At 37.7% G+C, this 27,947-nt stretch overlaps 1 protein-coding gene across 1 annotated transcript; it reads right to left on the bottom strand.

Moving 5' to 3' along the window:
• Positions 1–27,947, bottom strand: LOC139149455 (uncharacterized). Its single transcript, XM_070721227.1, has 6 exons — positions 27,603–27,947; positions 26,544–26,683; positions 23,536–23,750; positions 21,702–21,904; positions 20,104–20,405; positions 1–4,116 (listed from the first exon to the last, which is right to left on the bottom strand). Exon 6 carries the CDS (start codon positions 3,149–3,151, stop codon positions 2–4), a length of 3,150 nt encoding a protein of 1,049 aa, XP_070577328.1. The 5' UTR covers positions 3,152–4,116; positions 20,104–20,405; positions 21,702–21,904; positions 23,536–23,750; positions 26,544–26,683; positions 27,603–27,947; the 3' UTR covers position 1.

The following is a 27,947-nucleotide window of genomic DNA, read 5'->3' as shown; positions in this document are numbered from 1 at the left end:
CTCAATGTGTTTTCCACCTCAGATTCATCCCCTCTTTTCTGTTCAGCAAATGGAGATGGTTTACTTGACAAGTTGCAAATTTTGTGATCTTTTCAGGACCACTGTCTCTTTTAGGCTCTGGTCTTGCATGTTTTTTAGACTGTTGTTGCTTCAGTGCTACACAAACAAAACTGTGATTTACTTCATCTTGTTTATGTGACTGTGGTTGGTGGGTTATGTTTTCCACTTTGTGTTGCTTGACAAAACCAATGTCTCTGCCATATTCTTGGACATCCATTGTGGACTCAAATGCAAAATTGGAATTTCCATGATCATTTGTAGTAGAAGGTGATTTACCAATTGTTGGTATGTTGTCCCCTGTGCATTCCATTTCAGAGTCATTTCTGCGTTGAGCACTTGTAAAGAGACTAGTTTTATTTGCCAGGCTGTCCAGTATATGATCCCTTTCAAAATCTCCACTTTCATCCATAGTGAGTGGCAGTGTTTCACTTGCATTATCTGTGTGGTCATGAGCAGAATAATTTTTACTTTCATTCTTAAAGCGAGGCACTGGGTTACTTGCCAATGGCAAGCTTTCCATTGGTTGTACCTCAGCAGAATTACTGTTTCTTTCATCTTTTGGCTTAGCCGACAAGTTGTTGAGTTTATATTCAACTACAGGAGGCAAGTATTTCACTTCAGAATCACTTTCTCTTTGGTCGCCTACAAGTAGCGATGGTTTAGTAAGAAGGCTGTGGTGTGTGTGCACCTCTCCAGAATCAGTGATTCTTTCATCTCTTGTAAATGGCAATGGTTTAGCTGACAAGTTGCTGAATACCACTTCAATTGAGGAACTACCTGTTCTTTTAGTTAGGGGAATTTCTATTTGTCTACCTGGCAAGTCATTCCTCATGAATTCCACTGCAGACCCATTGTTACTTCCTTTTTGTGTACACTGCTGTTGTTCAGTTGACCTGCTATCCACAGTGAGATCCTCTGCAGAACCCTTTAACCTCCCTGAGTGTGCAAATGGTTGAGGATTTCTTGAAGAGCTATCCTGTACTTGTTCCACTGGGGAGCTCAATACATCTGTCACCAGCTGCTCTTGTGACATATTACTACTGTGGCCCTTGTCATCTTCCTTTGCTTCATATGGCAGCTGTTCATCATCCACTAGCATACAATAACAGGAATGCCATACACAGCTATCACTGTTGCAGTCTCTTTGCTCTTCATCTTCAAGTACACATGAGTACCCACCAGAGAAATCTTCATGGTCAGTTCCAACACCTTGTTTTTCCGATGTTCTTCTCTCAAGAACTTTTGAAGCTCCACTTTTTGGAACACAAACACTCCTTTCAACAGTTTCTGGAGATAACACACTGCTGTCTGCAGCATCTGTGTGTCTGCTCTCTGGTGTGTTCTTCACCTGTGAACTTAATGGTGCACCAGTTTTTGCTTTATCGCTGTTTTCCTCATTTTCTCTTCCTTTTACAATATTAGTTAATGTATCGGAGTTAAATGTTGTAGAATCCCCAGTGCTGGAGGTTGTCAAGTGTTCCCTCTCTTCAACGCTTGTGCAGCTCATATCCACACTTCTAGTTGAGGACATCTTTTTAGACAAGCACTGCCTTTTTTCTTGGATATAATTTGGCTCATAGAAATAAGTTGATGCAATGTCCCCATCACTTTTTCTGGATAATGCCACGTTTTGATAACTACTTCGTTGACAGATTCTTCTGACTGATCTTGGTTCACATTGGGCCCTTTCTAATTCATCTGTTGATACAGGTTTCTTCTTTACGCTGTCTTTGGTGCCCGTTGCCTTGACAGAGTCTTTTGGTCCAACTGGGATATTTTCAACCTTGATAACCAGATCACTTTCAGAAGGAATCTCAATGGTACTGGCGTTCATATGAGGCAGAAAACGTTGTTTGTCCAACATGAAAGACCCACTTTCTGTAGCGTCATGATGATCACCATTTGACTTCTGATATAATTCAGCATTTATAGTACCACTAATTTTTTCTTGTGCAATTTCCACTTGATTTGATTGCTGTATCAGCTCCTGTCTGGAACCTGACTTCTGTTGGACTTGCTCTGGAGGAAGTGTACGTTTTCTACCAGCAGCAGAATCTGGCAGGGCAAGGTGCTCGTTCTGCTCTGTTTTCCACTCAGCTGAATTCGGGATGCCCTTTTCTTCAGGTATATCTTGTCCAACTGGTTCATTGCCATGAATCGGCATGTAGATACTGTGAGCAACTCTGGTATCTGACACATCTTTGGTCAGACATGGCTTATCTTGGACCAGATTGTCAGTCAGAACATGTGATTGTTCCACATCGATACACTTGCTTTCACCGCATTTTGTTTCATTGACATAGCATTGGCCACTGTCCCTTGAATTTATTGAGGATCTCCTTCTTTTTATTGCAGTGGTATTACCTTTAGTGAACAGACTTTTTTGGGTATCTTTACTGTGGATTCCTTGAGAGATATCCATGCAGCTACTATCGTTAGATTTCCTAATGCCACAGGAGTTGCCTCCAGTTTTCTTCTTGGGAAAAACAGAACAGTCCAAAGCATTAGCTTGATTGCTACTCCTTATGGTGTCAGGGTTTTGTTGGCATGATGAAGATGAAAATCTCAACATGGAAAATGGCACATATAGGTCTGTAGACTGAAGCTTCTTTTGCCAAACTTCCTGCTTTTTTGGAATGTTATCTGTCTCCAATACAGTTAGAAGTAGTTTGGTTTCAGGATTTGCTTCAATCTTCACATTGCATTTCAGTGCTGACACATTCCTGGCATGAGGTAACTTTTCACCATTGCTTTTGCTGTCGATTAAGCAGGTCTCTATTTTGCTCTTTGGTTCACTATGTTTCAACACTGGCACATTACTGGCACAAACCACCTTCTCACCATTATTGCTTTCGCTAGAGCTGCCGATGAAGGACTTCATTTTCCTCTTTGGCTCACTGTGCTTCAACACTTGCAAATTGCTGGCACCAGCTACCTTTTCACCAGTTTTGCTTTCACTAGTGCTCCTGATGACGCAGATCTGTACTTTCCTCTTTGGATCACCACGTTTCAACACTGGCACATTACTGGCACAAGCCACCTTCTCACCACTATTGCTTTCGCTAGAGCTGCCAATGTAGGAGGACTTCATTTTCCTCTTTGGCTCACTGTGCTTCAACACTTGCAAATTGTTGGCACCGGCTACCTTCTCACCAGTATTGCTTTCGCTGGTGCTGTCAATGAAGCAGGTCTGTATTTTCCTCTTTAGCTCACCATGCTCAACATACTAGGTACATTACTGGTAACAGCTACCTTGTCATCACCACGGCTTTTACTGGTGTTGTTGTTAATGAAGCACGTTGATATTTTTCTCTTAGGCTCAACATGTTTAAACTCTGGCAAATTGCTGCCATCAGCTAACTTCTCATCAGTACGGCTTTTTCTGGTGCCTCCAATGTTGAGGGCCAGTGGCTGAGTGGTGCATGACTCGCCTGACAGCTGCATTTGATGTGAACATTTCTTCTCTTCAGAGAGTACTGGCTTAACATTCCTTTTCACAGCTTTATCAATCGATATTTTTCCATTCTCAGTGACAAGTATTTCTTGAGCATTTGTCTGATTACAAACTATACCTGTACATGTGATCCTATTACTCTCTCTTTTGACACGTCCACATCCTGTGCGACGCTTGTAGGGTTTTCTACACTGATATATTAACTTCTTACAGTCCTTAATGACATCTTTCCCTTTCCTGTATGGGTTGATAGGGATTGGTCGCTGAGTTTTCAAACAATGTACTATGTTAGCTCGGTGAGCATCTTCCATTATTGGCCACATTACAAGCTCTTCAACTAAGCCATGGTCTTCTGGTTTAGAATTGAAGATATTGGACATCCAATTATATGTTCCAATGTTAGGCTTGATAGTAAAGTATGTAAGTACACTGTCTTTGAAAAGAAGGAAATCAGCTCTCTTGAATAACACAATTAAAGCACATACAAGCTTACTATTCTCTCTTCTTTTGTTTGCTTTGACCTCAGCGTTGTCCCGTGTTACGATGTTTTTCATCCCTTGCAGACAAAGTACAGACAGAGGTTGCAATACTTCTTTGATAACCTGAAATTGAAGTTATAAATTAAACTATGTCAAAGCTGCCATCAAGGTTCTCTTGTTCAAAGAAGCTATCATGTGGACTTTGTCTACTAGACAAATGGGTAAATAATCTGTAAAATCAAAGTAAGCAGATCTTCACGGAAAATACACAAATGGCTGTAGAAGGCACTATCACATACAATCTGAGGCCCTGACAATAGGTGTTACTACTTGATTATGTTCAAAGTCTACTGAATAGGGTGAATTTGAATGTGCCTGTGGTGTGCTGACAAGAGTATTGTTTTGGCAATGTCAGGTTTTGTTGAAGATGACAATAGTGGTAGTGAAATATCCAAGGAAAGAAATTGAGGCAAGTATATTGCAAGTAGTGGTGATCATTTTTCAAGTAAAGTGGTCGTATACGGTACTATCACATGCAATCTTGCAAGAGAGCTGGCGATGTGTTCTAAGTGAAGTATCAGGGTTGAGTTGACTGCATGTACAATGCTCAAAAGTGAATAATGCTAACGAGTTACCTAGGTTTTGTAGAGGAAGATGGAATTGCAGTAAAACACTTCTGGGATACAAATCAGGATAAAAGTACCCAGTGATTACATTATGTATGTAATGACGTGTAGTACATCATGACAGAACTCTCTTGTTGTTGATCATGTGTTCCTGTTCAAAACTAATTTTATTTTATCCTTGTCAAGTTAACAACAAATGGAAATTGGGGCTTTTTTGATCTCTATTAATTCGACCTATCATGACAACTATTTTGAACAATTTCTTTTTGATAACATACACAGAACAACATGTACGGTACAGAATATGTCTGAGTTGGGACTTCAGGGATAGTTGCCTTTATATGTTTTAACCATCCATAGATGGTAAGTATATTTCACTTATGAACTGTCAAAAAAGTGGAACTTTCCAATAATTCTACACTAAAATTATGTCGGCTTTGTTGATTTCCTAATTAATTTATTTAAAATCATGATAATTTTTTCTGGTCAAATTGATAGGGTTTTTACAGAAGATTAGTTACATACAATGTATATCAAATTCAGTTAAAATATCATTTACCTCACAAAACTTCTAGAATTGCATCATTCCTATAGCAGTCCGGGTTATGTCCATATAGAGGATAGTAGGGAAGAGCCAATGGCGTACCGTATATGTAATGAAATTAAGGCAAGAACCAATCACGTACTGTATATGTAATAAGGGTCAAAGGTTACGTTGGTTCACTTTGTTCAGATAGCGATGTGACCGGACAGATCCACCGATCGAGTGAGACTGTTGGCTACCCGGAAGTATCTTAGCTCCAGTCGATTGGCGACGTTCTACCGTGTTAAAAATTGTAAGATTTCTTCAGGAATAGTTTTCTAAGTTTCTTTACCCTTGACCATATTCGACAAAGAGTTATTGGACGTTTTTCGTTCTCTTTTCTAGCTTTTGGTTAACTTCTCGGCGATTGATCCGGCGCGCGTTTTTCTGAGCAAAGGGTCAATCGTACCGGGAAATGCATGGTGATCGAAAAAATCGTGCTCCATCGTGCTCCGATGACCGACTAAAACAGTTGACCCATCTTTGCAAAGCTTGAAACATTCTCCATACTGCAGATTTCAAGGTTAAATTGAAATTTGACCAAAAATAGGCGATATTTGGCGACAAATAACTTACTGTAGATTTACAAGGGTCAAATACTGATTTCTAGGAGTCGTACCCGGCCAGGAAATTCATCCAAATAAGTAATTTTCAATGTACTAACCACTTGTGTCGGTCACCATCTCGACCGTACTAAACATTGTGAGTAACGTCTACATCTAAAAACTACCCAGTGCTAAAAGTAAAGGGCGAAATCAAGCCGAAAAGTTCCAAACTCGTTGCAATGTACGAGCCCAGGTTTGCATGGCTAATTATTCGTGACGTTGGTGGCGGCAGGTTCGCTGATTGGTCAATCGTACTATCCTCTCTATGGACATAACCCGGACTGTATAGATAATACCTAAGCCTGGAACATCATAATCATACTCTTCTCATAACAAGTCATTGACAATGACATAGTCCCCACTTGTACTAGGAGTATTAGTCTTGATGGGGCAGGGAAATGTGGTCATTAAGAAGTATCACTGGAGTGTATATGTTGAGATCTATGGGCACATAGGTCTATGTTGTTGTTCCCAATATGAAACACATGAGGCATGTCTAAGTTATGATTCTAAATCGGGAAAAAAGATCAGACCTCTAGCTGTATTGGCCAGCCAAGAAATACATATGCGCATAATAAATGAGGTACAAGATGTGACATCTTAAGGTCTAATATCCTATCAAAATTGAAAGGTATAGAACTTGTGGTTACTGAGTTATGCATATATATGTACAATCAAGGTCAAAGGTCATCGAGGTCACGTGACATTTTGAAAAAAAAATTGTATTGCTAATTAATCCCTGTATGCCAAAAATCAGACCTCTAGCTCTATTCGCTTGCCCAGAATTAGATATGTGCATAATTAATGAGGTAAAGCGTGTGTTGTCATAAGGTCTCCCATCCTACTAAATATAAAGGACATAGCACTTGTGGTTACTTATTTATTGACATAAACGTATATTTTAGGTAAAAGGTCATCGAGGTCACATGACATTTTGTCAAAAAATTTCTATCCTATAGTTATCCCTATATACCAAAAATCAGACATCCAGCTCCATTGGCTTGCTCAGAATTAGATATGTGCATAATTAATGAGGTACAGTATGTGGCGTCATAAGGTCTCCCATCATACCAAATATGAAGGGTGTAGCACTTGTGGTTACTGAGTTATGGACAAATATGTATATTTGAGGTCAAAGGTCACCGAGGTCACGTGACATTTTGTCAAAATGTCTGAGATATCTGCATGAACAAATGAACTCGCAGACGGACATGACCCAATAAGCCCCCTGGACTTCATCCTTGGGGACTAAAAACTGTGTCACTGCATCCTTTTTGCAATATGAATACGATGAGAAACTAAATTTTTATTTTTCTTGGCCTTATACATGGGAGTCTATGGAGAACTGCCTTATACATAAAAGTCTATGGAGGTGTAAACTAAAAAGTCCTCTAACACGGCCAAATTTGATCGCATTGTGAAACAAATCAACGTGCATCTGTATGGGGTAGGGTACTATCCTTGTGCAAAGTTTGAAAGAAATTGACCAGGGCATGTCTGAGATATCTGCGTGAATGGACACACACACGGACCTACACATGGACGGACATGACCAAATCTATAAGTCCCCCCGGACGACTAACAAAACCATTCACACAGGCAGCACTTGAATTTGAGTGAATGGCCAACTACATTTCACCTGTGTACCAAATTTGAAAGCATGGCAAAAAGTACCAAAAATATGCAAATTTCGTCTTGAGTTCACAAAGTCATCTTCAGGTACTCCTAGAAACCTGCGCACCCAATATGAAAGTAATAGTATACGCAATTTCAAAGAAGATTTTTTGACCAAATATGGCGAAATTGCCCAAAAAAACAATATGCAAATTTCATTATAATTTCAATGGATCATATTTTAGTAATCACAAGGAGCTCGCACACCAAATTTTGAAGCAATCAGACCATTAGTTTGAGAGAAGTTATATTTACTAAAATGGCAAAAAATAGAGAAAAAATTCATTAAAAATAGAAAGCAGCCAATATTGACATCGAATCAATATGGTTAAATGAGTGTGGCCACTGTATCTAAAACTCAAATATGACAATGATCAGATGAATAGTTCCTTAGTTCTTGCTTTTTCACCATTTTCGCCTTTTTATCTACTCATTTGCATATTTCTGAGACTGACAGGTTCATTTTAAAACAGCACATCCAGACCACATTGGCATCACTATACCAAAAATCAGCTTAACATGTGCAGTGGTTCGGGAGTTTTGCATTGGACGAACATCCATCCTCCATCCATCCATCCATCCATCCATACATACATACATACAGACAAACATCTCACAAACAGACTTTTTTCAACCATACCTCTCAGTTGCCATATATGTGTGGCAAATGGGAGCTGAAAATGGCTGCCTGGTGGCCATATTGGATATATCATGAAGACATTTGACATGCACATTTAAGTTACATTAGTCATTCTTTTGCCAAGGTTAAAAGAAATCTGTCACGGCATGTTTTAGTTATGCCTCTGGACTTAAAATAATCGAAAGGTAATGGCCACCTGTTGACTATATTGGATTGAATCATGAAGACATTTGACACTGTATGTAAGTCATCATATGCTGTGCTTGTGCTAAGTTTGAAAGAAATCTGTAACAGCATGTTTTAATAATGCCTCTGGACATAAAGAAATCATAAGGAAATGCCACCTGTATTGGATCTAATTATGAAGACATCTGACACTGTATGTAAATCATCTTCTGTTGTCCTTGTGCCAGGTTTAAAAGAAATTTGTTGAGGCATGTCTTAGTAATGGCTCTAGACATGAAAACATTGCAAGACAGTGGCCACCATATTTGATAATAATCAATGTGCATATGTATGTCATTGTGTATTATCCTTGTCCCAAGTTTGAAAGAAATTGTGCCACGCATATCTCAGATAACTGTGTAGACCGACAGACAGAAAACAACCTATGTCCCCCATGACTTCATCCAAGGGGACTAAAAATAAGGTTTCTTTACAAGCTTATACCATTATGTGAATTACACATGCTACATACTCCACTAAAGGTGGAGCTGCAAGTTGCCAAGACTAATTCTAAAATGGCATGCGTTTGCATGAGTAAAAACATGATTAGCATGATTAAAATGCCTCTTTTTCAAAATGTAAGAATGTTATTGCCAAACAAAATACTCTTTTTGTTGTATAGCATTTAGAACATAATGTGAAAATTTCAGAAAATTTGACCAAGCAGCCAGAGTGGAGTTAAATTCTTTGGAAATCTTGAAATTGGGAGGAAAGAAAAGCCAAGAAATCAGGTGATTTGCATGAATTTGCATGAATTAACACTTCTTTATCACGCAACTTACAACTGCTTGACAGACTAAATGTGAACCCAACCAATATTTTAATCTCAGGTTAATAAGTTAATTAAAATTGAATGAATATTTGCAAAAAAGTGATTTTGGAGCTAAATATGCTGAGTTGGGTGCAGCGCTCCCTTAGAGGACATTATCGCTATCTTTTGACCTTTTCTTACCAATACTGTTGCAAACGAGCAAATTGCTGATGTTGTTCAACTTATTGAAAGATGTCTAAAACATAGGGCCAAAGTCCTGAAGCTACTATAGACATGGATACAAAATTAAGTATTTCCTGACTGTATGAAATTATCTCACTAAGGTCATCCTAGGGACATGCCAAATATTACAGCTGTCTGAACCAGCGGTTTTGAAAAAACAAGCGACTCAACAGTTGACAGAGCTCTGCGGTGATATGTAGAGAATAACCTTTTGTGACACATGTATTGATGAAGAAGGTGTATATCTTTGATAGCTCATTTCAGGATGGCCTGACCAAAAATGGAAAAAAATTCCGTAAAAATACAGATTTGCATATTTCATCAGACTATATTAGTCATAATAGCAAATAAACGAGAGTTAATTACATTCTAATTAAAGTAAACAAGACTTGCTTCAATCAAGATTTACGTCATAAAAAAACAGCATATCTGTCAGGTTATAAAGAATCTTGAGCTGGTTATCTTTTAATATCAGTATTTTCATCCTATTAACCAAGCACATTTTAACTTTCAAATTAAGTTCTGTTGAATAAGTTGAGACTGTACGTTCTCAGAGAAAGCATACTGAAGAGACAAATGTTTGAAACTTAGGAAGTTCAAGGTCATCAAAAGCATTATAAGGAATCATGTTACACTTTCATTGCACTGTTTACATAGATTGCATAATTGCTATAAATAGCACATGAGGAATCTTACAGCCCAGCTTTACCATAAAAACCCATCACTTTGACCACTCTTTTAATTGACCACTGTATTTTTTTCCCTCAAAAGTAATCTTATTTTATCCTTACCAAGTCAACCATAAATGGAAATTAGAACTTTCTCTATCTCCATTTATTTGACCACCCTATCATGACAAACTATTATGAGCAATTTCTTTTAGATAACATAAATGGTGGTTCAGATATATCAAAGTTGGGATTCAGGAAAGTTGCCTTTACATGTTTTAATCCTCAAGATGGTAAGCATTTCACTATGAACTGTCAAAAAAAGTTGAACTTTCTGATAATTCCACTCTAAAATTATTTTGGCTTTGATGATTTCCTAATTAATTCAATTATTTAAAATCATATTAATTATTTTTTTCTGGGTGAATTGATAGGGTTTATACAGTACAAGAATTCCATACAATGTAAGTCAAATTTTGACCAAAAATGACAAAAAAATTCCTTAAAAATACACATTTGCATATTTCATCACAATTTGAACAAATCTAAGTTGGGTTATCCCTAGGGACCTGTATACCAAATAACAAAGCTGTCTGACCAGCGGTTATGAAGAAGAAGATTTTTTACCAAAAACACCTTTTTTGGCATTAATTTGCCTATTTTCAACAATATCACAAAATTAAAAAGATAGTTTCTCAAAATCATATTTTTTCATCTACACAACAAATATCAAATCAGTAAGTACTACGGTTCTCAAGATATTTGAGTGGACGGACGCCTCACAAACGGACATACATACATACATACATACATACATACATACATACATACATACAGACTGACGACGGACGCCGGACGGATACCCATCCCAATAGCTTCTATAGACTATAGTCTATAGTAGCTAAAAATGGTGGACCATAGACAACTTCCATCCCATCTGCCTACACTGTGTAGAAAAACCTTGGGTCAGGGGTTTTCAGTCCGGGTCAGCTCCAAAATTGGAGACGCTATACCATAATATTTTCCCCCTCTCATTAGCCAATCAGCGGCCAGCGCGCCATCAGTAAAAATTGTATTTCCTGGCAACCTCCACATGCATCCTTCGTTACGTACGCCATACTGTGTCGAACTCCCGCGCCGTATTCTGTCATAATGTCGAACAGTTGTGTGGCCACTCTGTCAAAACACAATTTCAAAATCGCGTACCAGTTTTTATTCTGGCTAAGACAACCAACCCCATATATCGCTGTGATTCCTAGACTCTGGCTTGAAGTCCTGCGAATATAAATCGTGTACCTACACAGATCGTTCAGAATACCCCATTTGTATCGGAGATGGCAGCGATACAAATTCTACCGTATGGGGAACAGTTGTGTGGCCACTCTGTCAACACATTTTCAAAATCGCGTACCATTTTTAGTCTGCGTTTGACAACTACAAAACAGGTATCGTTTTAAAGCTCTGACATTGCTCTTCTTTCTTGCAAAATGTTATACGCGTACCTACACAAATAACCTTTATAACAGTATTTCTAATAGAGATGACAAACATCCACAAAATGATTCTCGGTACTTGAGCGAAATTGATAAACTGGGGGTAGAAATGAATCGTCAATATTTCGAATATTTGTTCACTAATCGGACTCCTTGTTGGACATGACCTTCTGCAGAACACGTGGATTATGTTGACTGTCGAAATCCGTCGAAAATTCACAAGACAGGGGCTTGATAAGCGGCCCAAAACTGCCGATCACACTTGGTGGGTAATTTGTGACCCAGCGTGACCTGTACTTTATTAATGATGTAATCTGCTCGATGATTGGCTGAATGCCGGAATACATTATCATAATGAGTCTCCAATTTTGGAGCTGACCCGGACTGGTTTTAGGTGGTCTAGAGAAGCGATGACCTGCGATCAGACCAAACTGCTAACCACTAGGCTGCTGTAAGCATCCGTGTGTGAAAATAAACAGAGTAAAGTGAAGGAATTAACTTCAGTAGAATCACGTTAGTGTTGAGGTAATCGCGAAATTGAAGCAATATATTTTGGCGACTGACACATACATCATGTACACTGTTGGGGAGGTATGTAATTGTCTCACAACTGACATTGTACGAGCAGAAGTACGGCCTCGTACTTTCACAGAACGAGTGACGTAATGTACCCATACTTTCAAAATACAAGTGACTTACAATGCTGGTTATCATACACAGCAAGATTTTGACGTAAGAGGCCGTACAATTCATAAGTGAAGCTGCGGTTTGTATTAGGAACTATTTTTAGACCCCCTCCAATCTTGAACTCCAAAATCCGGTGCGGCTTCTATATGCACATTTGTCTGGATTCAACTACGTCACGTTGAAAATTGCCAGCAAGGAGACTATTACGTATTATGCATGGCACATCACATTTTTATTTTAATAGTTTACAAAAGATGTAAGAAGAATTGATTTGTCGAAAATTCTGAAAACAAGCGACCTAGCGGCCGATATAGCTCCGCTGTGTTTATGTAGAGAATAAATATTTTTGACACATGTTGATGAAAAGGTGGAAATCTTTGATAGCTCAATGCAGTGGCCAGAAAAAAGTAGCTAAAATAGCTGCAAAAATACACAATCGAAGATTTCATCATACTTTGAATATATCACATGGGATCATCCCTAAGAACATGTCAACCAAAGCTATCTCATGAGTAATTTTTTGGAGAATAAAATTTTCTGACCAAGAATTGCCCCCAAAAATAAAATTTGCAGATTTCATAATAATTTCAAAAGATCAAATTTAGTTCATCTATAGAAACCTGTATACCAAATTTCAAAGCTGTTAGAGCAGTTATGTTATGCTATGTTATATCAATTTATTAAAGTGGTCATGTGTGGTCTTAAACAGCATGGTTGCCTCACCCAGCCCCAAGGGCTTACAAGACACGAAAACAGTTTATTTTGAGTAACACATTTTTTAACCAAAAATGGAAAAATTGACCCAAAAATTCAAAATTGCAGATTTCATCATAATTTCAATAAATATTATTTAGTTCATCTATAGAAACCTGCATACCAAATTTCAAAGCTATCAGATGAGTAGTTTTGGAAATACACATTTTTTGACCAAATATGGCAAAATTGCCCCAAAAATACAAAATTACAGATTTCATCAGAAATTCCATATATATTACTAAGCTCATCTGTAGAAACCTGTATACCAAATTGCAAAGCTATCAGACCAGTACTTTATGAGAAACACATTTTTTGACCAAAAATGGCAAAAATTGCCCCAAAATTACAAAATTGCAGATTTCATCATAATTTCCAAAATATCATTAAGGTGATCTGTAGAAACCTGTATACCAAATTGCAAAGCTATCAGATGACTAGTTTTGGAAATACACATTTTTTTGACCAAAAGTGGCAAAATATGCCCCAAAAATACAAAATTGCAGATTTCATCATAATTTCAATAAATATCATTTAGTTCATCTGTAGGAACCTGTATACCAAGTTTCAAAGCTATCAGATGAGTACTTTTGGAAATACACATTTTTTGACAAAAAATGGCAAAAATTGCCCCAAAAATACAAATTTCATCAGAAATTCCATATATATTACTTAGTTCCTCTATAGAAACCTATATACCAAATTTCAAAACTATCAGACCAGTACTTTTAGAGAAATACATTTTTTGACCAAAAATGGCAAAAATTGCCTTAAAAATGCAAATTTGCATATTTCTGCACAATTTGAACAAATCTGAAATAGATCATCCCTAGGGACATATGTACCAAATATCAAAGCTATCTGACTAGTAGTTTTGAAGAAGATTTTTAAAGATTTTTTTACCAAAAATGACAAAAATTGCCTTAAAAATACAAATATGCAAATTTCACCACGATTTGAACAAATCTGACTGAAGTCACCCTAAGTAAACTGCATATCAAATTTCAAAGCAATCGGACAAGCGGTTTCAGAGAAGAAGATTTTTTTACCAAAAACAGCAAACAATGCCCCAAAAATACAAATATGCAAATTTCACCACGATTTGAACAAACTTAAATGAGGTCACCCAAAGTGAACTGCATATAAAATTTCAAAGCAATTGGACTTGCGGTTTCAGAGGAGAAGGCAATTGTTGACGGACGACGACGGACGACGACGGACGACGGACGACGACGGAAAATCAACCTATTTGATAAGCTCCGCGTCGCTGACAGCGGAGCTAAAAATACAGGAAGATTTTATCGCGAACACATTTTCACTTGGGGTCGACATGGGGTCGCAGCCATGTTGCCTCAAAACTTATGTCTGTCTGCACTCAAAACTCAAAACTTTCGAATATGAACCTGTAAAATCAAGGTCATTTTGTCAAACTTCGGCGAAATTTAAGCCTATAGACAAGATTACATTTAGGTAAGGTAAATTTACTGAAATTTGATCGACAATAATCCTGAACTTGAACGTGACAGCTCGCCTTCTCCGGGAAGTCAAGCATCAAGCTGCCCATACACAGCTGCCCATATGGCCGGGTTTATGAGATTGTTTTCAAGCGACGGCGGTAGAGCGTACGGGCTCTGGATATGAACCTACCGCCGGTGTAGCTGTAATAACTGTTGCGTTGTTTTTTCTTGAAGTTTTTTTTACATTAAACCTGCCATATTCCTTCAAATTACAACGAGATTTTTTTCGATCACACAGCCATGTATTTCGATATGTCACTCGCAAAAGTACGCTGAACACAGACAGGCTATAGAGAAATACTGACATTACGTCACTTGTACGGTGAAATTGCGGCACATTACGTCACTCGTAATTTGCTCGTACGAGCTCGTACGTCTGCTCGTAGTTCGTCCGTTTTGAGACGATTAGATAAATGTGTTGGGTGAAAGCTAGCTCTGTGTGGCAGGGCTGTGTTACTGGTTCTCAGCCCTGCTGACTGCAAAACCACTGGCAGCGTCCCTAATTTTGCAGCACGGTTTCTCTGCCCAAAACAGACGATTTTTAATCCAAAACTTGAATTGAGCTTCATTTTTGAGCACACCCACCTCGCCTAGGTACACGATGTGCTCCGCTGCACATCTAAACTTATGCAAAGTGCACGTTTCTCTTTGTGTTCGAGGGAAGCGTTCATATATCCGCTACCATTGTGAATCACATTCCACCCATGAGCACTCGCGCGAAAACCAGCCTTGCAAACAAAAGAGCATCAAGATGTAACACTCGAAAATCATCATTTTTCAATTAGTTTTTAACCGCCACTCAGGTATTTACTGTCTATAATGATCAGTTTCTACTTCCTTACAATTTTCCTTTTTTCTCTTTAGAAGTTTTACAAATCTCATAATTTTCTCTTGTTGCATGCCTCTTTAAATGTAAACTTTCAAAGTTCGATTTGGTGGATGCTGTTTTGTTTGCAAGGCTGGTCAATGCTCATGGGTGTAATGGTGGCGGATATGAACGAACGCTTCCATGACATACAGCAAGAAAAGTGGGCTTTGCATAAGTTTACAAGCGCAGCTTAGCACATTGAACACAGGCGAAGTGGGTGTGCTCGAAAATGAACATCAGTGCAATTTTGTGGACGCATCAGCGTTGAAATAATATCAAATGCGCCTTGGAGCAGGACACGCATCGACATCTGGAGGCAAAGTTCCTGATCGACTGGCCCCATCCTCTGGTCAGTAATCAGAACGAGATTTTAAAATCTTAGCCTAGTAGTGTCTCTGGAATGAACAGTCATATGACGTATTCACGCTGTTCTATTTGTTTTAAAGCACGTCTAAATGAAACAACGGGCAGATAAAGAACTTCGTCCCGAGAACTTTGTGTTTCACTCCAGCCAGAGTCTATGTTTCAACCTGGCCTTCATTGGAACAAAAATTGTTCTGCAGTGCCAGTAAAGGATGCATGTCTCTGGGAATGTATGCTGTCTTGTGTTTTCAACTCTACAATGCAAAATTGTGGAGACAAACAATATGTTTGTGCTTGTAACATGAATTTTATGGTTTCCACGGCAATTATTTATCATGACCGATTTCCTGCAATCGGTGTTTGCGTTATTTAGCAATATTTGATTTCGCTATTACTCTGTCACTGTCAGTCAGCACAGTCAATGCCACAAACAAGTGACCGGATTTGGAAAGCAAGGGTGACTGCTGCCGTCTCAAGTCTCTGTCATTGTCATGTACTCACTTAGTACGTAAAATATTAAATGGCAATATCACCGTTAAGAAAGTCTATGACTTTTAAACTAGTCGTACAAACAACAATAAACATGGCGCATCAATGATACCGACGTATTTTTTTCCTCGCTACTGCGTGAGAGCGACTCGCTGAAATTTTCAAGTTGCTAAGTATTTGGCTTTGCCCAGTGTGCTGTGGGTTATGTACATGTAAACGTTTAACTAATAACAAAAGTTTAGTATTTTCTGTAAATCGATAAGCCTTTCGAACACGAAAGATTCGGCTATCTGAACCTCAACAGTAGCTACGCAGCTCAAAAATTATCCTCTGAAACAGGACAGGAACATTGGTCAAAGCCGGATTTCGTATGGTAGCTATGGAAACACGCTGTTCATTCTCAGAAAGGATGCAATGTACTGCGTACTGCTGATGCTCCCTTGGTTCGTGGACTGTGGCCGTCCCTACACACCGTCAATTGCCTAACAATCACAGGATTCAATCACGTGTGTCTTCAAATTTTGATACATTAATTCTACCAATCATCAACCACGGAACACATAAAAAAAACAATAGTCGCGGCTATGGGTTCAAGGACGTTCACGAAGAGACACCATCATTGTCGCAGAATTGTTTGACTAGTTTTAATGGAGAATGTAAACGAACTGCGTACGGTCGCACATCAAACAGACAAATGTACGCTTAGATAAAAATAAGATGTCCGAAAAGTTTTTTTATTCAACTGAGTCATCGCCTTTATTATCGCCTAAACATCCCCGGGTTTTTTTCCGAGGAGACTGCAACATGAATATCCCTCTAAGCATAGAGTAAGGCTGTTCATCCAATATGTTTATTAACTGTTTCGCAACACATCTCGTCAGATATGTGCTTTGGCGAACGGGTTTTTGTGTGTTGGTCAGAAACTAATGACAATATATGTTTGGATATTACATCTGTCAAATTACGACTGAGTAGTGAGGATGAGAAATACTTCCATCGATCGACAAAGACAGAAAGAAAGAGTCAGTTAATATCAATCATAGACGGGAGAATCGAGACAGTCCCACTGTCTATATCAATTGTGAACAAGAGTATTTATATTAATTGACTGACGCAACCAGGAAGGAAATTTTATTCAACTTGAACAAAGTCACCGTCTTTGCTTGACATCGGATTCCATGGCAATAGAGCATTGCACAATGTCGTTTAGGTCATCAAAAATACCGTCAAGGACAGTGTGCTCACATTCGCTTTGAATTGGTAAATTCAAGAAATATTTAAATAAATCAGAAAAACAAGAATTGCAAAAGCAAATAAGGTCTGCAACTTAGGTACTGGAGGTCATCTTTAGGAACATGCATATCAACTTCTATAGCAATGGGACAAGCAGATCCTACATACATAAGCAAATGTCAACAAAAAATTAGCCAGAGAAGCTTGACAAAAAGAAAAGGTGGGAGAGTGGGGAAGAATAAAGAGTGGGAACAAATGTACAAGTCTCGTAAAAAGTAACGCTACCTCATCAATCTTCTATCCCCTACCCCCTCCTGAATATCAAATGTTCCACCCCTTACATAAGACCAGCTGGCATGGCAGGAAATGTATTTACAACCTTGGGGATGTTTTAATTAATGCTATGAGTGCTATCATTCGAATGTAAACAGCACTTAAATCAGTTACAGATAGTGAAATGCCTTCCACTGTGGGGGGATTACGACATCTGGAATTATCCTGGATCCAAATTTCTCATCAGTTCTTGTGTCTTACATGCAAAAGTTGCAAAAATTGGTTAGCAATGAAAAAATTTACCTCAGCTTTGTTTTCTGGATCAAATTTTACAACAAATTGATATTAAATATGACAAAATTATGTTCACAGCCTTCAAAACTCTCTCACAACATATCCTGGGTTGGTGTAGGTCATTTAAGGTCACAAAAGAAAATTACCTAAAATATAAAAATTTGGGGGTTTCCTAACACTTTGAGCAGAAAATTTATCTCATAACATCCCTTGGGACTTTTGTACCAAATTACAAAGCTATCTGACAAGTAATTTTGAGAACAAGTTTTCTTGACCAAAAATGACAAAATTGTCTTAAAAATACAAATTTGTATATTTCAGGACAATTTCCACATATCTAACTATTGTCATCTCTGGACATCTGTACACCAAATATAAAAGCTGTCTGTCCAGGGGCTTTAAAAAGAATATATCTTTTAAGATTTTTTGACCAAAAATGACAACAATTGCCCCAAAAACAGTAATATTCCCAATTTTGTCGTAATTTCAACAATTAGAAGGGTAACACCCTTGCAAACATCCAATCCAAATTTGACAGCAATTGGGCTAGCGGTTTCAGAGAAGAAGAAATTTTACTTAAAATAAGAAAAGTAACCAAAACATTCAGCAAAGATACAAAATTCAAGATATCTTCATGATATTCATTAAACTGATGTTGATCAACCTTAGGAACCTGTATACCAAATATCAAGCTATCAGATTAGTAATTTTTCAATAAAAAAAGTTTTGACCAAAAATTTGGACAATTGCCCCAAAATTACAAATAAAAAAGTTCAATTCAATTTGTATACACGTGACTGTGGTGAGGAACATGTATACCAACTTTCAAAGCAATCAGATGAGTGGTTTCAGAGAAAACATTTGTTTGACTAAAAACTGAAAAAATTACCTTAAAAATAGAAACATGCAATTTCATCCCAAATTTAGAAACCTACTTCAGAATGCCTAAAGGAACCTGCACACCAAGTTTCAACCCAATCTGACCAACGGTTACAGAGTTTTAGCAATTTGCAGGGTTTTTCCTTTTTTCCCCTCATTTGCATATTTTTGGCACTGACATGTTCATTTGAACAAATTCACATCTCCACCCCTAGGTGCACCTGTACACCAAATACTAAGACAGTAGGTGCTGCGGTTTAGCTGTTTTTGACGTGGATGGACATACATACATACATACATACATACATACATACATACATACGTACATACATACAGACATGCAAATGGCATGCAAATGAACTGATTCAGCTTATACGATTACCTCACATTGGTATACCAAATGTGAGCTAAAAATCTTTTAAAATGGCAAGACCATAATAATAATACTTTTCAGGCCAGAAAAATCTTAAAGAACTTGAATCTGAACTTCAAATGATTAGTTCTGTGGAAGAAACGATCGGAATTGCGGCGTGTACGACGTCTACGCTAGAACGCGCTATGGCTTGGGTGGCATATACTAGCAGTCACAGGGGCTCGAGCTGGGTAGTCTGCTCGCTTTTCGCCTCGATCTATCGGTCCCGTAGTCGACATGCTGGCACTGCAACCTAAATGGGTGTTTTAATAGGTGGGCATATCGACTACGGGATCGATAGATCGAGCTGAAAATCGATCTACTTAGCAGACTACCCAGCTAAAGAGTGTCTGTGCATGGGGCTCTGCACTGCGGTCCCCCCATCTAATTACATGGCTGTGCGTATCTAACATGTTGACATCGCAAACGTTTACCGATACAACCTGTAGCGTCCTTTTATGATTGACAGCTTGCAGACCTTCGTTGTGGCCGCTTGCCACGCAAGTTGAAGACAAAGAGATCAGCTTTATTTATGCTCAAATCATAAAATTTTATCTATATATTCAATCACTAGACATTCATAGTTAGGTGCATGTGCATGGACGCCAAAGTTTCTTCGCCTGTGACCATTTTGGCATGATTTTTAAAGAAAGCGATCGAGCGTGACGCCACCCAGGCCACGCTTTGCATGAACTAACTCCAACAGGGGCAGCTTGCTATTAATACCCAGCCCTGGCCTTTAATTCCTGAAACAGACACACTGAGAATTTACAATTTTTTTATTTCGTAACACTATGTCTCTCTTTCTCTGTGCTATTCAAGCATTTCACCTACCTCATTGGAAACCTTTGATCCGACTGCTTTAACGAAATCACAAATATAGGTTTGGTTTTTGAAGGAAGCAGCACATATATCTTGCAAAGTGAGTATCTTCAGTACCATCTCTTGATCACTGTTACAACATTTCATCTCCATCTCCACCCAGAGAATGGCAATATCTTGCCCACATCTGCAGGGTTGCTTTCTTGACCAATATATTATCAGGCCCTGCCTGGCCATGTTCAAGGCACATGGCTGATCCTCTCGTTCAAAGGCCTTATCATATTTACCACGTCACAACAGGACATTTGCTTCAACTATTGGGATAGAAAATCATCAAGAAGTGACACAGGTAACACAAAACTACTTATCCGTCAATAATTCCTATGGTCAATAGAGATTTACGGCATTTCAGCTTCTACAAAATGAGTTACCAATTGTAATTGACCATTTTATCAGTGTTCATGATCAAACTTTGTCAGTGCGTTTCATGTACGCAATGGCTAAAACCACGTCCACATTCAGCCATAGGAAAAAAAATTGTTGTGATTGTTTCATATTGGCAAGAACTGGGCAAATGGCGCTTTCAATCATGACATGAAATTTTCATGCACCATTGTACTTACGAAACAAATATGAGTTAGAAAATATGACACTGATGAAAACCACTGAAAACATGATAAGTAGGTACACCAGCAGCCTGCTTTGCATAGGTTTTATCATGGACCCATTGTCAATGTTAAACATTAGCTACCTCAAATAAATTTCTTTTTTTGTTGACTACAGGTTTAATGCAGACTGATGAACAACAAACACAGTGTTTATTACAATTAGTGTATGTATTCACGTCATGTTTCATTTCTGTGTTTGTTTTTTAACTTGGCAGGAGGATAAGTTTTAGGAAAATTCGAGGATGGCAAACAAAGAATGTAATCAAAGGCCCCATAACTGTCATAAAAGTTAATCAAAAAGAGCTTCTAGAATTTTAAGGCATGCATTTCTATTTGCTTGTACAGTGAAAATGTCTCTTGCTCAGTCAAAACGACACGGGTCTGAGACTTATTTCATTTAAGAATAGTTTTGGATCAAGTTTTATGAAGTTCTGATCATAATGACTAGAAAATCAGCAATAATACATTTTTTCATCATCTCGAAATGAGTTTAGTGCAAATGTTTGGATTTCGTCCATGACGCATGACAAACAGACAATATTTTCCCGTCAAAATTATGCATGAAAAATTTGGAGATATTTCAACCAGTAGACGAAAATAATTCAAACCAAATTGTTAGTACATGTAGCTATAAAATAGCAATGAAGCTCATGGAACAACCACTAATTCATTAAAAATTATTAAACTTTTGCAATATATTTCCTCAAAAACCTAAAAATATTCAGCAATTTTTTACATTTCACATTCATTTTAGAATATCAATTAGAGAGATATGGCAAATGATTTTGTTAAAGGCATGGTGTCCCATATGTTGAGTGATAAACTTAATTACTCTTTCTGAGATTCAGAAAGACACAAAATTTTTGAATTTACAGGTAGAAATTTTACCTCTTTCACTATCTACTATCTATAGCGTTTTAGTAATTGTTTAAATCCACCTACCTGGTCTTTAACCAGATACCAATAATTCTGTTTACACATACACCACAATGCCATCTCCAAATAGCACTTCTGCTTTCCAAATTCTGGATGAGAGGAACAGCACAGGGATAGATTGATAGCTTCCATGTAGCATTCATTATGATACAGAGTCTGTAGCCTGTGTTGTATCAGCATATGTCCCTCACTTTGGAGGCATTCATCGACTGAAACACACAAAAGAATTTCCAAGAAGGGATGAGTTGAAAAATATTTCGTACAATAATTAGAAGAAAATTTAGTTTGAACAAAAGTACCTTCCTTCACAATATAAATATATAACTATATAATGATTTCTCATATCTATACACACACTTAGGTCTTGAGTCTCAGAGACACATATGGAACTTTGTGCAAAATGATAACAGAAAGTTTGCAACTTAGAAATTTAAAAACACTATTTTCATTTTCAGAACGTGGCAGTGCCACATGATTAATTTAATGACTATGAAAAACAGAGTGTACTTGTCCTCTTTGATGTATTTGAATTCAAGGGGAAAAAGAATACACTATTCTCCTTTTACAACAGGGAGCGCTTCTTCCTTGTGTATATGTGTCTGTCTGTTTGTTTGTGTGTAAGTGTACTTACACACAAACAAACACAGACAGACATATAAACAAGGAAGAAGAGCTCCGTGTGCTTTTACTTGTACTTGTAAGTCAAGTTCACAGAGAATCCTTTGACCAGATCTAAACCAATTTGACCCAAAAGCTCCCATTTCAATGTTGCAGTTGTGTGTAAATTAAACTTTTCTCTAACATATTGCCATAAGATTGTGACTTCGCATTTATGACCAACATCACAACCAATTTTCAGTATGTATGGCTTCAATTAAAAATATCATTAAGTAAAGACATTAGTAATTACCATACTCAACATTCCAATATCAAACTGTCTACATCTTGTGAAAACAACATCATAGCAGTGAAAATTGTAACATTCACTTATACATGAGCAGGGGCTTATACTCAGACAAGTCCGGTAGCTGAAATGAAAATGCTAAATTTCTTTCACTGATGTCATATCATTATATTACCAATTATGTACATAGCAAGTTTACTTGCCATTGGTACAAGTCCTTACATTTTATGTGCCGCATTGTGAAAGCCCATTAGATATGCAAATTACTGATTGACTGACACAATTACTCATTTGAAAATAGCATAAACAACATTTTGCTAATGTTTGGTTAAATGTGGCAAGCCAGAGTGAGTGTTCATAAAATATTTAATAGCTTCTGAGGGCTTATGCCCATTATACTTGCAATGTCAAGTGCATCTGAATACATTTTGATGCACCGTCCATCAAATACCAAGGTAAAGTATGCAGTGGTTGGCAACTGTCACAATGGAGACACACACCACATATCAAATCGTGCAACCTGGCTCATCAAAATTAATGATACAAGCTACCATAGCAAGGTTAAGGTGTCTTCTTGTAATATTCTATTGCAGCTTATTCTACAGCTACTGTTTTGGAGCCTGTCTTATCTTGAATATGTTGCACGTGTAGTTTGGTCAATTATTTCAGTTTTTATTCAATTTATTGTTTTCTCTTTTATTCATTTATTTATTTATTTACTTGTGTTTTTGACTTTGTAGGTTATTAACTTATTTTTGTTTGATTTGTTGGTTATTTGTATTTTTTGTTTATTTATTTGGTTGATTTTTTCATTTGGTTGTTTTTGTTCATCCTGACTTCCCTGTGATGCAACAAAGGAGTTTACATACATGTACTCCTGTTTGGCTTTACTCATTGGTGGACAGTACTTGCTGAGAGCACTGAATGGTCACTTACTGTCATCAGGTGTCACTTCCATGTTCTTCATGATCTTCAACAGGGTTGGATTCCCCCATGGGGATTTTGCCACCCTTGCCAGTCGTTCAAATATGTCACCAAGAAAGCACTGGAGACTTCCATCGGCCCGTCTTAGGAAGTTCTCCATCCTTGTCTTCTCATCTTCAGAGACTTTGACTTCATAATTAACTTCCAACACTAGCTGTATCATATAACTGTGACGAAAATGCAAAATCCATGTAAATAGACCATATGTATGACTGTTAAATGCCAGCTAACACACTAGATTCTGCATACCTTTCAACAAATTGGAAAAGACTGGTACTGCATATTTCTGTGCCTCGGCCAAGACAAATCATCGGGCATTTCTGGCGATCCCTGGGATCGCCTTTGTTCTGGACTATAAGATGATTATGGAGGTGATAGCTTTTTGTTTTTCATTGAAATTATAGTCTATTTTCTGATGAGAAAATTGGTGCCAACAAATGCCTTTAAAGATGCCTACTATCATACACAGTATGTCAATGAAGTTTGTTTTTATATCTACTGACAATGACAAAGTATCTGTATGTCTGAAAGAGTACAATCTATCCTGCTTCATTCAAGACAGGTATCTCCACCTATGGCAAACTGACATTGGTCTCATCCAAATGGAAATTTTCAGCAGTACTCAACAGCTCTACAGTTATAATCAGATGTGCTCACATGGTTTACACAGGTTCATTACGTAGTAGTACGTTTCACAGAACAATCAGATATGTGTCAGATCGCTATATGTAGCAGGCATCATCAACTTTCGCACAGTACTCTTGGAGTAAATCACTAATTATAAAACTTCATTTCAACATGCAAATGACCTGTCTATTAACTTGACACTGCTCGTCTTCTTCTTCATGGGACAATTAGATATCTAGCAGATCAACATCTGCAGCATGTTTCATCAAATTTAATGCTGTAATTTCAGAATAATATCACTTATCACAAAGCTCATTAAATATGCAAATGGCCACTTTGTTAACTTGACACTATTCAGTGCTGCAGGGAACAATTGGATATTTATCAGATCAATATCTGTAGCAGATTCACTATATTTGGTGCCATAATATTACAGTCATTTCACTATTACAATGTTTATTAAATATGCAAATGAACCCTTAATTAACTTCACACAACTGAAGGCTTCACAACACAGTCAGTATCTCTCAGATCGGTATCTGCAGCAGATTCATCGAATTTGATGCAGTTATTTTGGAATTACATGACTTATTACGAAACTTCATTAAATATGTAAATGCACTGCCCGATACTTCTCAGTACAGTTAGATATCTATCAGATCAATATCTGTGGCAGGTATCATCAAATTTGGTGTAGGAATTTTGGCGTTTTATATCACTAATCAAAAAAGTTCATAAATATGCAAATAAGCAGATAATTAATATGACACACAGTATCATCAAAATGTTCTGAGATTGTCATCTGTGAAAAGTTTCATGAAATTTTATGCAGTACAGGGCTCGAAATACTTTGTTTCAACCACCTGTCCACTAGACAAGTCAAAATAAAAAGTACCAGTCCCAGTGAGAAAAGTACCTGTCCAAAATGGCACAATTTATTCTAAGAAACTATACTAATTTAAATTCAATTCAACAAACTCATGACTGTGTCGAATGCAAACTGGCGTAACAGCGCCCTCAGTGTCGAGATAGCTCTGAGAATCTCCCAATCTAAGAGATTTGAAGCGTGACCTTAGATAAATCAACGCGGCTGCCTCCTGTAAACAGTGATTAGATATTATCAAACTTTCTTTTACTTTCTTCTGATAGGTAAATATCCAAATAATGATTTTCAAAATTTTAAAAGGTACATAAATTTAAACTTATGAATATTTGCTGTAGTCAATAGGTTGAAATACTGGTTGCAGGCTGAAAAAACCTGCCTGTCCACTTGGACAAGTACTTTTCAAAACTACTTGTCCAAGGCCAAATTTCACTTGTCCGGGACAGGCAGACAGGTATTATTTCGAGCCCTGCAGTATTTCTTGATAAATGTTGACACTGTCATTACTCTCTCAATTGGAAACCATTAAATGAAATAAAAATCCTAGTTAAACATTTCGTTTTCCCTACAGAATTCAGATTAGTGGTTGAATCAAGCAATGTCTGTGGGTTCAATAAAATAATGTGTTTAAGCACGACATCACCAATGTCGGTCTACATACATCTACATTACAAAGTAATTCATTTGATTAAGTTATCACAATTACAAGTGAAGTATGGAGGTACAAGCTATCCTTGGGTTTTACAAGCAGCAGGGCAAGTTAAAAATAGGGGTGGGTAATGAAAACCACTCCGTGGACCATTAAAAACCTATAGTGGCCGAGAAAAATCCCGCAGTTGACAACTGGATCCCACCATGTATCCTACTAAATCAAATAGTTGGCCACTAAAACTTACATTAAAACTGCGTATGTTTCAGTAGTTTCTCTACCGTCTTTGGTAAATCTTTGGTGTTGTGAACAGCACCTCAAAAGAAAATGACTGTCAGGTTGTGTTTGTGTTTAAGTAATCCCTTTGGAGGTCAACAGTCACAGAGTGATGTAATTTTGAAGCAATGCATCCAGTCTCGCTCAAGGATCTATGGTTATGATAGCCTGCATGAGGGCAAAGTCTGAATCAAGATTATTTGATACTTAGATGGGCAGGGCTTCCTCTAATGGATTATCTGCTAGTTTACAGTCCTTGGCAACCACAAATTTAAATGGGAGTGGGCTGAGCCTATTATGAAACAGCTAATTGATATGTGATTGCATTTACAAAAACATTTATACAGTGCATGGCTTCCAGTTTTGAAATAGAAAAGTGGAAGTCTGTGAGATCTTCTGGTGGTTGAATATACTGCAATTGCAGAGTGCCAGCCTTCTCTTCACAGATGCAAATGACTGAATTGGCAATGTAAATGTTAAAAACAGTGAAAACACAACTTTGATCTGATCACATAACAAACCTACCTTGCAAAATACTGAAGAGACTGCCGAAAGTCTTCACTGTTAGGTTTCGGTTCTGAGCCAGTCCTTACAGGGGAATGAATCTGAGACAAACTAGTACGGTATTCCTCCAGGGTTCGCTCAAATATTGGAAAATAAAACTCCTGGAACAAAGGCGGGAAGTTGCAAACTTATCACTGAGTAAACATCTCACCAAGATTATTTGCCTACTCATGGAAATGGTGGTATGACCCCTTGCACAATCTCTCTGCGGATAGAGAGACTGTGTTACAGTCTCCACAACACACAACGTGAAGTATGCAGTGATCAGCAGGATTGGGCCATTTTAGGGTCTATGATTGAAACCGAAGTGATTAAATTCTTTGTGTAGCGTCCACTAAAAATTCTGGGTAAGTGGTTCCAAAACACAGAGTGTTTACTCGATTGTTTCGTGTCTGCGTGCTACCATGGATGTAAAAAATCTATTTTTTACATCCATGGTGCTACCTAGTACCCGATTGGCTCTGCCGATTCAAGAATCGAAGTACAACTACTTTTTCAGCTCCAAATTTTCACTAAGTAAGATGTGATATTCTGCATTAATGCAGGTGTTTTCGGTACATTTGCAAAATTTGTAAACAAAAATTTGTCGGCACAAAAGCCAAGTCGCTGTGTACCTAACAACATGGACGTAAAAAATAGATGTTTTACGTGCATCATCCATGCAACAATTTCGACTGTGCGTGCAACCATGGAGGTAAAAGAAAGAAAAATAAACTGATTTTTGCTCCCCTCGAAATTAAAAAAAAAGAGCCGCAAAACAAAGAATTTTAATTACTTCAGCCTTGTTGGTAATGATAACAGCAAGTAAGCTAAGGGAGTTTAATTTATCCCCAATGGCGCCGAACGACACATTATAATTATAACCCAGTCTCTTTCTCCTACTTGTCTCTGAACAGGGGAGGGTCGGGGTTAAAAGGAAATTTTCTAACAATTCAATATTAAAAAACTTTAAGTTTAACCAGTCACAAGTTTCAGCATACACTAGTCTTTCAGAGCATTTTGCACAGATTGATACAATACCATTTTCACCACACTTGCACGTTAGGACTTGAGACGGGTTCTCTCCGGTCAGCACGTCATCCTCAGGTGATACCATAGGGGATCCAATCTCCGATGATGACGATGATGATGATTAAATATTTAAAAATGAAGATAAATAAACATATATTTGGACTCAGTAAATTTGTTGTTATTGTTGTTGTTATTGTTGTTGTCGTTGTTGATACTATTTGCAGAAAAGAACAAAGTATGCGCTGCAAATTTCAACACAGCCTAACTATACATGTGCGTCGCAAATTCAATACAGCCTAACTATACATGTGCGTTGCAAATTCAATAGGCCTACAGCCTAACTATACATGTGCG

Source organism: Ptychodera flava, chromosome 14, assembly GCF_041260155.1.
Source record: "Ptychodera flava strain L36383 chromosome 14, AS_Pfla_20210202, whole genome shotgun sequence".
Lineage (NCBI taxonomy): Eukaryota > Metazoa > Hemichordata > Enteropneusta > Ptychoderidae > Ptychodera > Ptychodera flava.
Note: the sequence above shows the minus strand (reverse complement) of the source record. Positions and strands in the feature narration are given on the sequence as shown.